At 45.0% G+C, this 12,987-nt stretch overlaps 1 protein-coding gene across 9 annotated transcripts in view; it reads left to right on the plus strand.

Annotated features, from left to right (window-relative positions):
* Positions 1 to 2,800: 2,800 nt before the first annotated feature.
* CAST (calpastatin) overlaps positions 2,801 to 12,987 on the plus strand; it is a 50,040-nt gene continuing 39,853 nt past the window's right edge. For 5 of the 9 annotated variants that reach the window (XM_064403550.1, XM_064403552.1, XM_064403553.1 and 2 more), the window contains exons 1-2: positions 7,646 to 7,747; positions 8,023 to 8,088. In XM_064403550.1, the coding sequence (XP_064259620.1) occupies positions 7,661 to 7,747; positions 8,023 to 8,088 (153 nt within the window). In that variant the 5' untranslated portion in view covers positions 7,646 to 7,660. Of the gene's footprint in view, positions 2,958 to 3,069; positions 3,185 to 7,140; positions 7,585 to 7,645; positions 7,748 to 7,865; positions 7,917 to 8,022; positions 8,089 to 12,987 lie in introns of those variants that run through there. The other 4 variants (XM_064403555.1, XM_064403559.1, XM_064403557.1 and 1 more) reach the window with 4 other exon arrangements.

Here is a 12,987-nt window from a genome sequence, read left to right on the forward strand (position 1 = left end):
TAGTAAGGATTGGCATTGTTTTCTAGAGCAAGAATGTCATCAAACTAGGCTTATCAACAAACAGAATTTCCATGATTTAAAATTCCAATTTCCACTTTCTGAATGTGTTGTGAACAAAAATAGTAGAAGAAGAAATGAAATTTGCTTCTCTGTCTTTTTTTTTTTTTGGTTGATGTGATAAAACAGGGTGGGACTGAATTTCTTCCAGGATTTGAATGTGTCAAATTAAAAAGAAAAAAAAAAAGTAAATCCTGATGGTTTTGGGTTTCAGAGGAAGACAAGAGAACAACAACTTCTAATGAGTTTCTTTGTAAACCACAGGAAGAGGATGAAAGAAATTTTTAAAAAAACTATTTAAACTAGTTTTTATACTAAGACTTCTTTTAAAATACCCTAGATAAAAATCTAGTCACACAAGACATTTTGTACTTTATTTTGTAGATTTTATGAATGACTCATAAGCTTGCAGTCATACCATTATGCAAGTTATATTAATAAAATATGTATGCCTGGCAAAAATTTCATCCCATCCTGCCAGAATTTAGAGCACCTTTTTATTGGGAAGCATTTGACGTCAACTGGTGCCCTTTGGAGATGAGGCATGGTGGGGAAAATGAATCTGTGATTCTCCATTCCAATTTTAGACTCCTAACACCTTGAATTACATGGAAATGTATCCATGACTATTAAAAGCACACCAATTCTTTTTGAGTACTTGTTCACATCACTGCAGTAAAAAACAACCTGTGTGCTCCTGATGTGGTCACCTGCTCTTTTTCCAGCCAATAAACACTGAAAAAAATTATGTTTGTGCTGCCCATCACGTCTTGTATCTGTTTCTGATCAGCCCTGTGCAGAACTCCATGGCTAATGCCATGTAAAATCTCAGCAAGCCTCAGTGGATTTGCTCACTTGCGGATGTTCTGAAGGAATAAGTAGCAACTATGACAGAAAACACAGTGTGATTTTGATACCACACACTTGTATGCTGCTGCAAGCTGCAAGGAAAACTTTTTTTTTCCTTAGTTAAAGATAATAAAGTGTCAGACTGACTTGGATAATTATGACTGCTCTACTCAAACATCCAAATCTTCACCCAAATGAGTAAACTGTTGGAGTGGTGTTTAGGCCTTTAGTATTTTAAAAAGCTGACTCAAGCATCCATCAGCTGACTCTCCTTCTGTCAGACAAAGAAGAACCTGCTTTTCCATCCCCAGGTTAATGTGTGCTGCCTGCACCCTTTACATATAAACTACATATAGCCAAGAATAAACTTGGGAAGAAATTGCCAATAAACAATTGTTTCCTGAAGCAGTGGCAAGCTGGAGAAGCCTTCTAATAGCAGCAACAATGCCAAGCCCTCGGCCCTACAGCAAGATTTCCTTGCAAGGCTGGAGGGAGCCCAATCAGTTTACAAAACTCTCCAACAACTGCAGGAACTGGGGCAAGCGTCTGGGCAGCTCCCCTCCTTCCTGCAGCAGCGTTCAGGCCTCATTTATAAACTGGACCTGCCAGCAGAGCTGGAATGATGTGCTTCTGGGTCAGCAGGACCCTGAATGTCCAGCATGATGCAGGCTGACATCACCGAGGGTTCCTTGGGCTGCTGCCCTGCTCCTGTGCAGCTCCACCACCCCAATTACTGTCAGCTCCAGTTGTTTGTCATCAGGCAGTGACGCTTCCTGAGGGCTGCCTGCAGCCAGCTGGAGGAATGCAGCACAATCTGCTAGACCTGTCAGAGTGACCCCAGGTAAACCTGCCGCACGTAGGAGCGCCTTGCCTAAGAGTCTGGAGCACCTTGGCTAAGTGTCACAGGCTGAAATCAGAAAGGAAAAGCAGGGGTGGCTTCAGGCAGATCCCTCTGAACATTCCCCCTCTCTCTGCAGAACAAAGTCCTTTCCCAAGGCCTCACCCACTTGTCTGGGGTCTGACAGCCGAGGGCGTGGGCACTAATTGGGTTTACAAGCTTCCAACCACGCGGATGAGTCCTACTGCCTGCTCCCCAAGGAAGCAGCTGACGAGCACTCCCTAAAGACTGGGACACTTTTCCTTCCTTCTGCTTATAGACAGGGCCTCCTGACACAAGGACGTGCTCAGGAGCTGCTGCTGTTTCCCCTTGAGAGCAGTGCACTCATCCAACAGCTGTTCCACCCATCCTGGAAGGGGTTGATCCTGGGGTTCCCCGGCACAGAACACCCCAAACACTGACTTGGACTGCACACAAACTGGCGAGGCAACCTCGTCAAACTCTGCTTATTCCTGCACACGATGCCTGTGTATTCCATTATATAGCCTGACCCGCAACAAATCCCCGGGATGTGAGGGTTAGCAGCACGCCAACCCGCGGGATGCGCGGCCAACTTCCCAACCAGCCGCGTGTGTTTGCGTGGTGGGAACGAGCTGATGGGGCCACCAGCTGAGAATCCCGGGTGGCACAGCTCTAGGGGGGCTGGCACAGGAGCCAGAGGCTGGTGGGGGAGCCAGGATGGAAAGGCTGGGGAAGGAGGCTGCCACAGGAACATGGTGGGAGGGAAGCTGGCAGAGGAGCCGGGTGTCAGAGGAGCCCCAAGCAGCGGCTCCATCTCGGGGCAAGGGCAAAATCCTCGCTGGGGGCTGCCACGGAGCCTGGAGCTTCCTAGGCTGGGCTGCCGACACCCAAACGCCGTCCCAAGGGGAATGACCGGAGTGAGGAGAAGAAAATCTGCGCACTTTTTTTTTTTTTTTTTAAGAAAACCCAGCTGAACGCCTCCCGCCACCGCCTCCCCGTCCCTTCCCCGCCGCCTCCTCCCGCACCCGCAGCCCCCCTGGTTCCCCCGTCCCGGCTCGGCCCCGGCAGGAAGGGGAGGGATCGGCGGCCGCTCCAGCCGCCCCTGGAGCTGCGATCCGCCGGGCAGCCTCTGCTCTTCCCCGGGACCGGCATGTCAGCGCCCGGGCCGGGCCGGCAGCCGCCGCCCGCGGCGGTAAGGCGGGCTCGGGGATGCGGGGAGGGGTGTGAGGAGGGCGGCGATGCCGCCCCGAGCTGCCCCCGGTGCCCCGCGGCCCCGGCGGGGGAGCGGCTCCGCTGCGGCACCGCCCTGGGCGCGTCCCGGGCCGGGCAGGGCCGGGCCGTGCCGGGCCGGGCCGGGCAGTGCCGGGCAGCAGGAGCAGCCGCAGCGCCATGGCTTTCGCCCGCTGGTGGTACGCTATGGTGAGTGCGGGGGGAGAGCCCCGGCAGAGCCGGGACCGCCGCGCTGGGGAGCCGGGAACACCCCGGGAACCCCGCGGGAGAGGCCGGAGTGGGAGCGGGCAGGATGCTCCCGGTAGCTCCCCGGCGCTCGGGATGGAGAAGGGGGTAAGGCAAGGAGGTTGTGAGGCTGGAGGCGAGACAGCGCTTCTTTTTTTTTTTCTTTTTTTTCTGTTTTTTTTTTTTTAAAAAAAAGCCCCAGTGCTTCAGGTGGGAGCGCTCCCGCTGTCCCATCGCGCTGCCAGAAAGCGACGCAGAAAACTGCGGGTTTTGGTGCTGTTAGCGGTTTTCGTCGTCGCCCGGGGTTGCGCAGGCTCGCGGCGTGATGAAACCGCGCCAGAGCGCGTTGAGACGGGATTTTGTGTGGGAATGTTCCTGTTTTGGGGGGGAAATGCCCGGCGGCTTTTCCCGGGAGCGTGTTCCTCACGGCAGGTGGGCGGCGGTGCTGCCGGGAAGAGCCGTTCTTGCCGGATCCTCCCCAAAAACCACAGCAAACCACAGCTCTCTGACGGCTCCGTGCGGCTTTGGGTCGCTGCTCATTACTTTGACGGACCCGCGACTACTTTAAAGGGCTTTTGAAAGCCTTTAAGAAAGATTTATGGTTTGTTGCACGTAGGAGGAAGCAGCTGGCCTCTCTGTGGAATGGTGAAAAGAAAAAAAAAAAAAAGTTTGCATTCTGTTAAAGTTTTACAGAAAGCGTGTGTTGTGAAACGTTGGTTTCAGAGAAAATATCACTTTAATGCATTTCCTAAGTGTGTGATCAGGTAGATGAAGCCTCTTGCAGTTATAAGTGCACTTTTAAGTTGCCTCATGTAGCTTGGATCAGTGTTTTCAGGTATCAGTCATTGTGTCAGGTCAGATCAGTGTGCGGGAGGTAGCACAAGGGGGAAAGTTTGAGAATTACTGCATTAGGTTATGGAATGGATTTAAAAGGCCTCCTTAGCTCTGTGTCATTGCATCCAGGGGAAGAAAAGACACCAGGATCACCTATGTGTGATCAGGCAAGGAAACTGCCCCCACAGCTTTGGAAACCCCTGGCTGTTGGGGATTGCTGGCTCTTGTGGGACTGGAGTCCTGTTCTGTTCATGGGGAGGCAGGAGAGGTGGATGAGAGGGACAGACATAAAGGAGATTAAGGTTTTTACTGGCTGGTGCATTTAAACCTGGGGTGGGATGCAATAAGAACCTCGGTTTCACCTTTCGATTCTTCACCTGGCTTGATTGTAACTCCCCTGGCAACTCTTTGCTTATGACAGTTTTCCAAGCAGTGTCCGAGATCTCTCTCTTCCTCCTGGTTCCAGCTGAGAGCAAAAGTCAGACTCCCATCTCCTTAAATGTCTGTAATGCTCAGTTGGGTGACTTTAGCTGAGAATCTTGCAAGACTTCACTTCTCACCCAGTTGTTGCACATCCCCCAGATGCTGGGCAGTGGCCTTAAACCAAAGGCTTGTAAATGCTTCCTAAATCTCCTGAGGTTTAGAAGGAATTTCTTGCAAGCAAAGCCTTTAGTGAGGGGTGGATTTTTGTGCGCAAAGGTGTCTGTTCAGTTGTTAGTAATTTTCTCTGTGCTTTTTCACCAGTTACTCTCTAGTTTATGAGTGCTGCTTGAGTCAGAAGCTTAAAGGTGTGTCTTAATAGTGTGGTGACATTTTTGTGCACTTTAGAACAGGATGAAGATCTCAGGGCAAACTTTCTTGTTCATGGCACTTACGTATTTTTGTGAACATGTGATTATGGGTAGGATTGTGTGGGTTTTTGTTTTGGTTTTTTTTTTGGTTTTTTTTTTTAGATAGTAAGGTTGGAAAATATTTTGAGCCAGCTTAAAAGCTACAAGGAGCTGTTAGCTCATGAGTTGAACTAAAATTGTCACTTCAGCTGTATGCCCACTGTGGATGTGAGAGAGCTGGAGCTGCTCTGATCCACTGCCTTGGTTATGAATCTGTACCTATGGCACTGGGAGATGAGCAGGAAAAGGAAAGAGTGCCCAAAGAAAAAGATTGTCACCATGAGTTGTGAATATGAATGAGCAGTGGATGTACAACTGTCCCACAAAACCTGAGCTTAGCTTTCTGACTACACAAATTGATTTACTGCCTGGTTTGTTGCTGTTGTTTTTTGTTGTTGTTTTTTGTTTTATTTCGGGTTTTTGTTTGTTTGGGGTTTTGTTTGGTTTGGTTTGAGTTTTTTGGGTTTTGGTGGGGTTTTTTTTGGTTTGTTTGATTTGGTTTGATTTGGGTTGGGTTATTTTGGTGGTTTTTTTCTTGGTTTTTTTTTTTTCTTTTTTTCTTTTCTGTTGTTGTTTGTTTGGAGTTTTTTGTTCATTTGTTTTTTGTTTTATTTCTTTTTGCATATTTAATTTCTTTCAAAGGTTGAAAATCCAGACAAGAAAAGTGCTGTTGAAGGGCATTATTGAAATGGGGATCCCTCATCATAGCTTAAGCATCAGGTGTACTGTGAAGCTGTGCTTTCCCAGGTTCCCTCTTCAGGACAGCAGACTTTCCTGCAAGGCAGTGCTTTCACAGGCTGTTTTATTATCTGAGGCCAGGGAGTGAGTATCAAGGCTCCATGTGTACACAGTGCATTACTCAACTTACTGGGAAAAAAAAAAAAAAACAAAACCAAAAAAAAAAAACCCCACAACAAACCAAAAAACAAAACAAAACTACTTTGCTCTGACCATATGTGCTTTGTTCCCTGAGCTGGAATAAACATATTTGGCCTCTGAGTCAAAGGCTCTTTATTACAGATGGTATTTGGCATTGCCTTCTGGAGGGAAGATGTCGTGCTCTCAGTGTCTCTCTGACTTGAGTTTAGGGGTAGCAAAGTTGTGGTTCTTGTCCTGGTCTGTTCTGCATCCTCTCTGGGCACTGAAGCTGCCCTGGGGTCCCTCTGGGATTTGTTCTGCCTGAGGTTGAGCGAATCCTGCCAGTCCCCTTCCACATCTCCCTCCTAGTCCTGGGTCTGGAGGCTCTCTTGGTGCCATGGTCCTGTCTGCTGTGGGTTTCTTTGGTGTGAGGATGAGGAGGTGGACTCAGGGAGGAAGAATAACACGGATTCAGCTCTGATAAAGGCTTGGCATGCTCAGTAAGAATCAAGAATTTCGTTCCTACATTCCCTGACTTGGTTTAATAAAACTTTAAAAAAAGAAAAAACAAACCAAAGAAGAGATCCTACAGTACAATTGGTGTTCCTTCTTTTAAAGCTATGTCTGAATTTGAAGAAGAAAACAAGTGAAAGCAAGCGAAGACTTTAATAGCTGGACTCAGGATAATACTTGATTTTTGGAGCATTTTGATGCTGAGGGTATCCATGCAAGAAGAGAGCCTGATCAACAACGTTCTCCTTTAGCTCCTGAGCCTTATGGCATTGCTGACTCTGAAATTCCTCTTCTGTGAGCAACAGGAGACTCACTGGCACTGCTCTTACTGATATATGTGCAATGTGCTTTTATTGTAGCAGTAAAAAGCACAGATAGCTGGGTAAATTGTGTTTCTACTGGAAGTGCTATTATGGAGCAGTGAATCAATTAATCTCTTACCTGAATAGACAACCAATGGGGCTTGTTTTTCCTCTGAAGAGGCACATTTGGAACATGACTATAGCATTTCCAATTTTAAAACTCGTTGAGTGTCTTAGTCATAACCAAACTCGTTTTAAAAACTTGAATTGTTAGAGGTTGTCCAAAACAATTACTGAAATTTTTGTTGCTATAGTACTTTTTTCAGCCTGCACTTTCTCCTGCTGATGTGCTGGAACTGATTTCTGTTGAAGACAGTGCAGTGGTACATGGATCATTGCTTTCTCCCTATAGCCATGTAAAGAAAAATCTGCAGGAACTCATTACTTAGTGGATTAGCAGGCTCTACCTCCTGCTGCTCAGTCCCAAAAACAGAAGGGAATAAATGGGTCTTGAATCATCTCCTGTCTTTACTTAACGAAACAAACCAGACGTGAATCCTCCCTCCCAGATGTCTCAGTTGCTGTGGGAAGTTACACTAGCTGAGATACTAGAGAGCAGTTCTATTATGTTGCTTTTCATATTAATTTATGCTTTTTGTTTTCATTATTTTTAAATTTTTTTTTGAGGGACAATATTCACCACTTTTCAGAGGTGCAGGCAGTGCCAACGTGCTGGATACATGTGTGTGTGCTGAGCAAAATGTGTCTACATTGCTGCACATGGGATGCTGCTGGGATTGTACATCAGGTTTAGTGAAAGGAAGAGCACATAAAAGATGCAGGAGGTTCAGGGGTCCTGAAAGGACTGTATTTCCTAACGTGCACCTGTGCCTGAACTGTTGGAGCATTTATTTTTTTCTGTGTCAGCACCAGAATTACAGCAATCATGGCACCATCTTTCTTTCAGGTGAGGAGGGCTGGGCATAGCAAGCATTTCAGAGTGTCTGAGGGGAGTTCAGATGTTGGAGTGGGTTTTATACACCATGCTGGTGTCTCTGAGAGCTGCTCACTTGCTGCTGAAGCCTGTGGCTCTGACATTTCCAAAACAAGCACTGGAGAGTGTTTTGCTGGTGAGGGATGAGTGATAAGTTGAATATCTCCCAGAACTTTTCACAAGAACAGTCATGTAACTGCCCTAAGAGTCATGACCTTATGACTGATTTCTCTTGAAGTTATCCAGCAGGATAGAAATCCTGTCCATTAATGAGAAGAAAAACTTCTAAAGCATTCCCTGCTGTGGTAGCTGAAATGAATCATCCTTGCACTAAGAATTTTGATAATTTCTTTGTGTGGAAGATAAGAGTTAAGGTCTAAATAACTACACATCTATTTTCTCTGTTCACAGCATGGTGACAAGAAGGCAAGTGAAGCTTCTTCCAAGGCAGGAGAGAAGAAAGCAGAAGTGGAAGAGGTAAATCCAAATGTTTGAATATATTAAGAAAAGTTGGCAATGAATTTCCTCCTATGCTGACTTTTTGCCTTTTGATAGCAAAGTGGTAGTTTTTGGACAATACACTGGTGACTCCAGGCAGCCATTATTCACCCCAGGAATGTTTAGATTTGTCTTGTTCTGCTGAACATCCTACTGGAAATGTTTTTTGGTTTTTTGTTTGTTTTTTTTTTTTTTTTTTTTTGCTCTGTTCACATTTTCATGCCTAATACTTGGTATCCATGGAAGTTACCTCAGTGGGGTGTGTGCTGTGCAGTGCTGGTGCAGTGTGGGACACATCTGATGGCCCTGGTTTTTCATTTGCCCAGAAGCACAGGTGAAGGGAGTGCACCCTGATGCTTTCCACCTGGTGGTTCATCCTCAGCAGAAGCTGTGTGGGAAATAACTTTGCCTAAGCCTGTTTGACTGCACTGCAAATCAGGGTCAGTGAATGCTTTTGTTACAGTCCTCTGAAGTAGATGATTCAAGCAATTGCTTTTCTTTCCTGCCCAGAAAGCAAGGAAAGCTTCTCTAGCCTGAGAATATGTTCCACCTTTCCTCTCCAGACAGCTTGGGTTTTTTTTTTCATAAATACCATTGTGCATTTGTACAATCTTGGTTTAGTGCCATATTCTCTGACTGCACATTGCTCTTCCTATTAGAGAAGTTTTTTTGTGGGAAGGGTGGGAGCTGAGGCCTGTAGTTTTGGGTTCTGGGGTTAATGTTTCTGACCTCTTATTGAGAAGATCTGTTTCCAGCAAAAACAAGACTCCTACTAAAATTTATTGTCCAGATACTTCTTCTTTTTTGAGTCCTTAGAATACTGCATGCATGTTTCCTCTTGTGAATTTATTCGTATGTTTTATTTGTTCCATCCACTCTGCAGTGCTTAAAAGTAGAAATAGATCAAAAACCTCTTCCAGAGACCCACTGAGGGTCATTGACTCCACTGTGACTCATACCTACATCCAAGACACTGACTTCTTAAGCAGTTGAGGCAACAACTCAAAATCATTCAACAGCTTTCCCAAGAGTCTGCAATGTTACGTTTTTGTTTATAAGTCAGAGAAAATTCCTATAGTCTTCAATTTTTAAGGCAGAAATTTATAATGTATCTGTAGAGATCTTTGGCGAGCATTGTCTAGAATATTGAGTTTGTTCACCTGCCTACTAGAAAAGGTTTGGCATTAGAAAAATTACAGTAAAACATTGAGGTCTTTGAAGAGTTTGTATCCATACTGAAAGGAAAACAGTAAAATCAGTATGGTTGTTTTTCTAACCAAAAATATCAACAAACAACTCTTGCCTCTCAGATTCTTTGGGTGAGTGAAGGAGTGAGAGATGGAGGGTAGAGCTTTGGAAAGCAAATTTAGGAAGGGCCTGACACTGGTTTGAGTGGGAGATGTCAGTTAGCCACAGCATCAAGAGGAGCTCTGCATGAATAGTGTTAGGGTGTAGAAGGGGCTTCTTAACCCTTCCTTCTTGGAGACTTAAAAGCAGACTGAAGAGAACAGAGCAGGTTTGGTGTAGATAGGAACCTGTTTGGTAAGAAGGGAAACCGTGGTGGACAGTGATGAGCAGCTGAGTGTGTGCATGGAGCCTTGTGGAAACAGGCAAAAGATGTGCTGGAAGTTCCAGATGTGTTAGGATATGTAATTGGAAAAAAAAAATTAAAATAAAGGCAGTTCTTCATCAGTGTAGATGTCAATAAAAGTGTATGTGCTAAGTTGTGTTAGGCATTGCTCCAGGACAAAGGCTCAAATCACAGGGAGCTGTCTTGAAATCTTGATGTCTTGGTTGTTAGAACCTTACATTTATTGAGTTCACCTTCTAGGGAGAATCAGACACTTGCTGAAAATCTTGGGAAAAAAACCTAGCTGAGGATCTCATTTCAGCTTTACTGAAATGTTTTCATTCCTTGTGGGTGTGTGTGTGGGGGAATGTGGGAAGTGGAAAAATAGAAACTTCCACAGACACTGAAGGATTTGATCTGCAGCCTTAGAAGAAACTTAAATTGATGTAAAAATAAAGTACACAGACATTAAGCAGAAAAAACTATAAACTTATGTTTCTATAGTTGTAAGTAAGAGTATTCCTTAAATAATACACTGTTTTGATACATGGTGAAGGTTTTATAGTGTAGCAATGTAATTGTATAGAGTAAGCAAAGAGTTTAGAAGTTATAATAGAAACATGTGTGTAGGTGTGACAGTAGCCCATTGGATAAAAGTATACTAATTGCAACAGACATAAGTAAAAGTGATAGTTTAAAAACGTGAAATACACTTTGTAGCAACTGCCCATTGGATTAGAAAGTTATTTATTGTCTTGTAAAAAAGACCTTGTGTGGCTGACTGCTTGCTCTTTGAAATCTCACAGCCTTTGAGACTGATGTTTATCTGGGCAATAAATAGTTTTTAGCCCAGCTGTGGCCCCATCCCTTCAAATTAAAGCGCCGATAATAATAGGGGGGTGTTAACAGAAAAGAATGGAGGCTGTTGCAGCTGCTGGTTGCTCCTGCAGGTGAAGCTGTGGCACAGTGTTGCAGCTGGGATGCAGCTGCCACCCTGTAGAAGTGCTGCAGGTTTCCCAGACCATTCCCTCTGTTCGCTCACTGTGATGGGACCTCGTGGAGCTGAGCCGGCGTGTTTGCAGCGTGGAGCAGTAAATTTCCTTTCTTCCCCTTGCTTCCCGGTCTTCCAAGGCTTTTAGCAGTTTGTCAGCACGTGAGGGACAGCTGGTGTGGTTTTATTTTATTCCCCATCTGGGCATTGTCTTCAGCTTACGTATGTGTGTGCCCTTCTACCAATTTCAGACCACTTCCATTTTTGAGGCCATTGGGGCACGAGTGCTCTAGAAACTTTTGGATGCTAAAACATAAATGCTTTCAAGGGCAGGTGGCACAAAATCACTGAAGAAAAACCCAGGATGGTTTGTCAAATACACTGAACTTAGAAAACCCTGACCCCCAGATTGAGTGTGGAAGAGTATGTAGAAGAAACATCAACATAGACCTGAACTATTTTCACATAACTGGTTTTGGTATTTTTCCTACCTGCTCCTGACCACTGTTAGAGACAGGGGAATGATGAAAGTGAAGCTTATCCAAACTCAGGAAGGCAGCTCTTGCACTGTGATGAGGCACATGGTCCTGCTGTCCTAACCTTGCACGCCACGTCCAGCCTGTCAGAGGGCTGCCCTTGGGGCACAGTGTGTTCTGCCACATGAAATTCACAAGAGTAATGCAGAACAAGTGCTTGCATTGTGTGTGGCTGTGCTCTGAAACCCCCCTGCTCTGTGCTGATCCATGTTAATAATGTGGAGAAGGGCCTGTTCTCTTTTTACTGTCCAAGAGGGAAATACCAGGGAGAGATTCTGCTTCTGTGTAAAAGCCCAGCCTGTGCATGGCTGCTGTCTGCATGTGAAAATGTGGTAGTAAAAAGGAAGACAGAGTCATATATTATAGGAATTGGAAGCCCCAGCTTAGAGTGAGGCCGTATTTCACCAGGTGTGTTGTGAAACAGGGCCCTCTCTAAGGTGGCATTTTGAGTTGCTCTTTACAGGAATGCAGGCAGAACCTGTGCTGCTTCTTCAGCTCATTGTACTTATCAGGAAATATATTCTCTGCTTTGAAAGGATGACGGTGGTGATTGGTACTAAAGCACTCTCTCCTTTTAGAATGGATTCTTTGCCCTGAAATCAGTGTGTCCTTGATACTTTTTAATCCTGAGGCTTGCCACTTAGGATTTATTATCCAGAGAAAGCATTGATGCTGAGTAAAGGCATTATGACTGGTGAAAACCTTGTTGGGGTGCCCACTGCTGGTCTGAGTCATGGAAGTGCATGGGTAGCTTTTATCTGGGGTGTTTGTGAGGTTTCTTTTCACTTTGGTACCAAATTATTAATTTATGTCTGCTTTGTTTTTTTGTTTTCCTTCCCCTTTGTGCCTCACAGCACCTCAACACTGGCAGAGGGGATTGTGGCCTTAATCCCTCTTCAGTAGAGGAGTGGGAAAGTTCTGGGAAGCACAGCAGCAGCTTCTTTATGTGTCTGCCTTTTCTGTTTTGGTGCTTCTTTTGGCTAAAATGCCGAAGGTAGTTGAAAAATAGCATTATTTCAGTTAAATTCTGGTACTCGCTGAGAGCTGTTGCAATGTAAGTGTCTGCCTTCAGAAGGAATATAGGGTGATTGCTGCTCAAGCTGTTCTTGAATTAAAGATTGATAGGGGGAGGCTGAAGTGCTGCTGATGGTTGTCAAAAGCATTTGCAGAACAGAGATTGCACATCCTTGCCTCTTGTGTTTTTTTTTTTTCCTCAGGACAAGTGTACTGTAAGAATTCTTACTGCAATCTTACAATGAACACTTGAATGTTGTAGTCCAAAATGAACACTAAGTCCACATTTCTGGACGCCAGTCTTAATACATGTCTTCCTTTGCAAATCCATTTAGCAGAAGAATGTATATTTCATCTCCCCCTTATTAAACCTGCAGAATTAATATTTCCACTCTGAAACAGTGTTCTGTCTTTTTGAAGCCACTGCTAACAATGACGAGTAGACTGTAAGCCACAGCTTTTATTCCTTCACACACAATTCTTCACAGGCTCATAATTCATTTAATTCATTTCATAAAGAAGATGTGCTTTGATAATTCATTGTCTCTGTTAATATCAGGTTGGCAATCAAAGTGTGAGCACAGCTGCAAGGTAATTCTTCACTTGTTTGTGTCTGAGAATGTGACAGGAGAAAAATACTCTTCCAGTTCTTGGAAGGGCAGAAGATGAGAACATCTGTGATGCATTTGTCAGTAAAGTGTATTTGAGCTGGTTTGCATGGAGAGAACATCTTGGGACACGCCCTAATATCCTTATTTTAATCAGGG

This window comes from Passer domesticus, chromosome Z, assembly GCF_036417665.1.
Source record: "Passer domesticus isolate bPasDom1 chromosome Z, bPasDom1.hap1, whole genome shotgun sequence".
NCBI classification, from domain to species: domain Eukaryota; kingdom Metazoa; phylum Chordata; class Aves; order Passeriformes; family Passeridae; genus Passer; species Passer domesticus.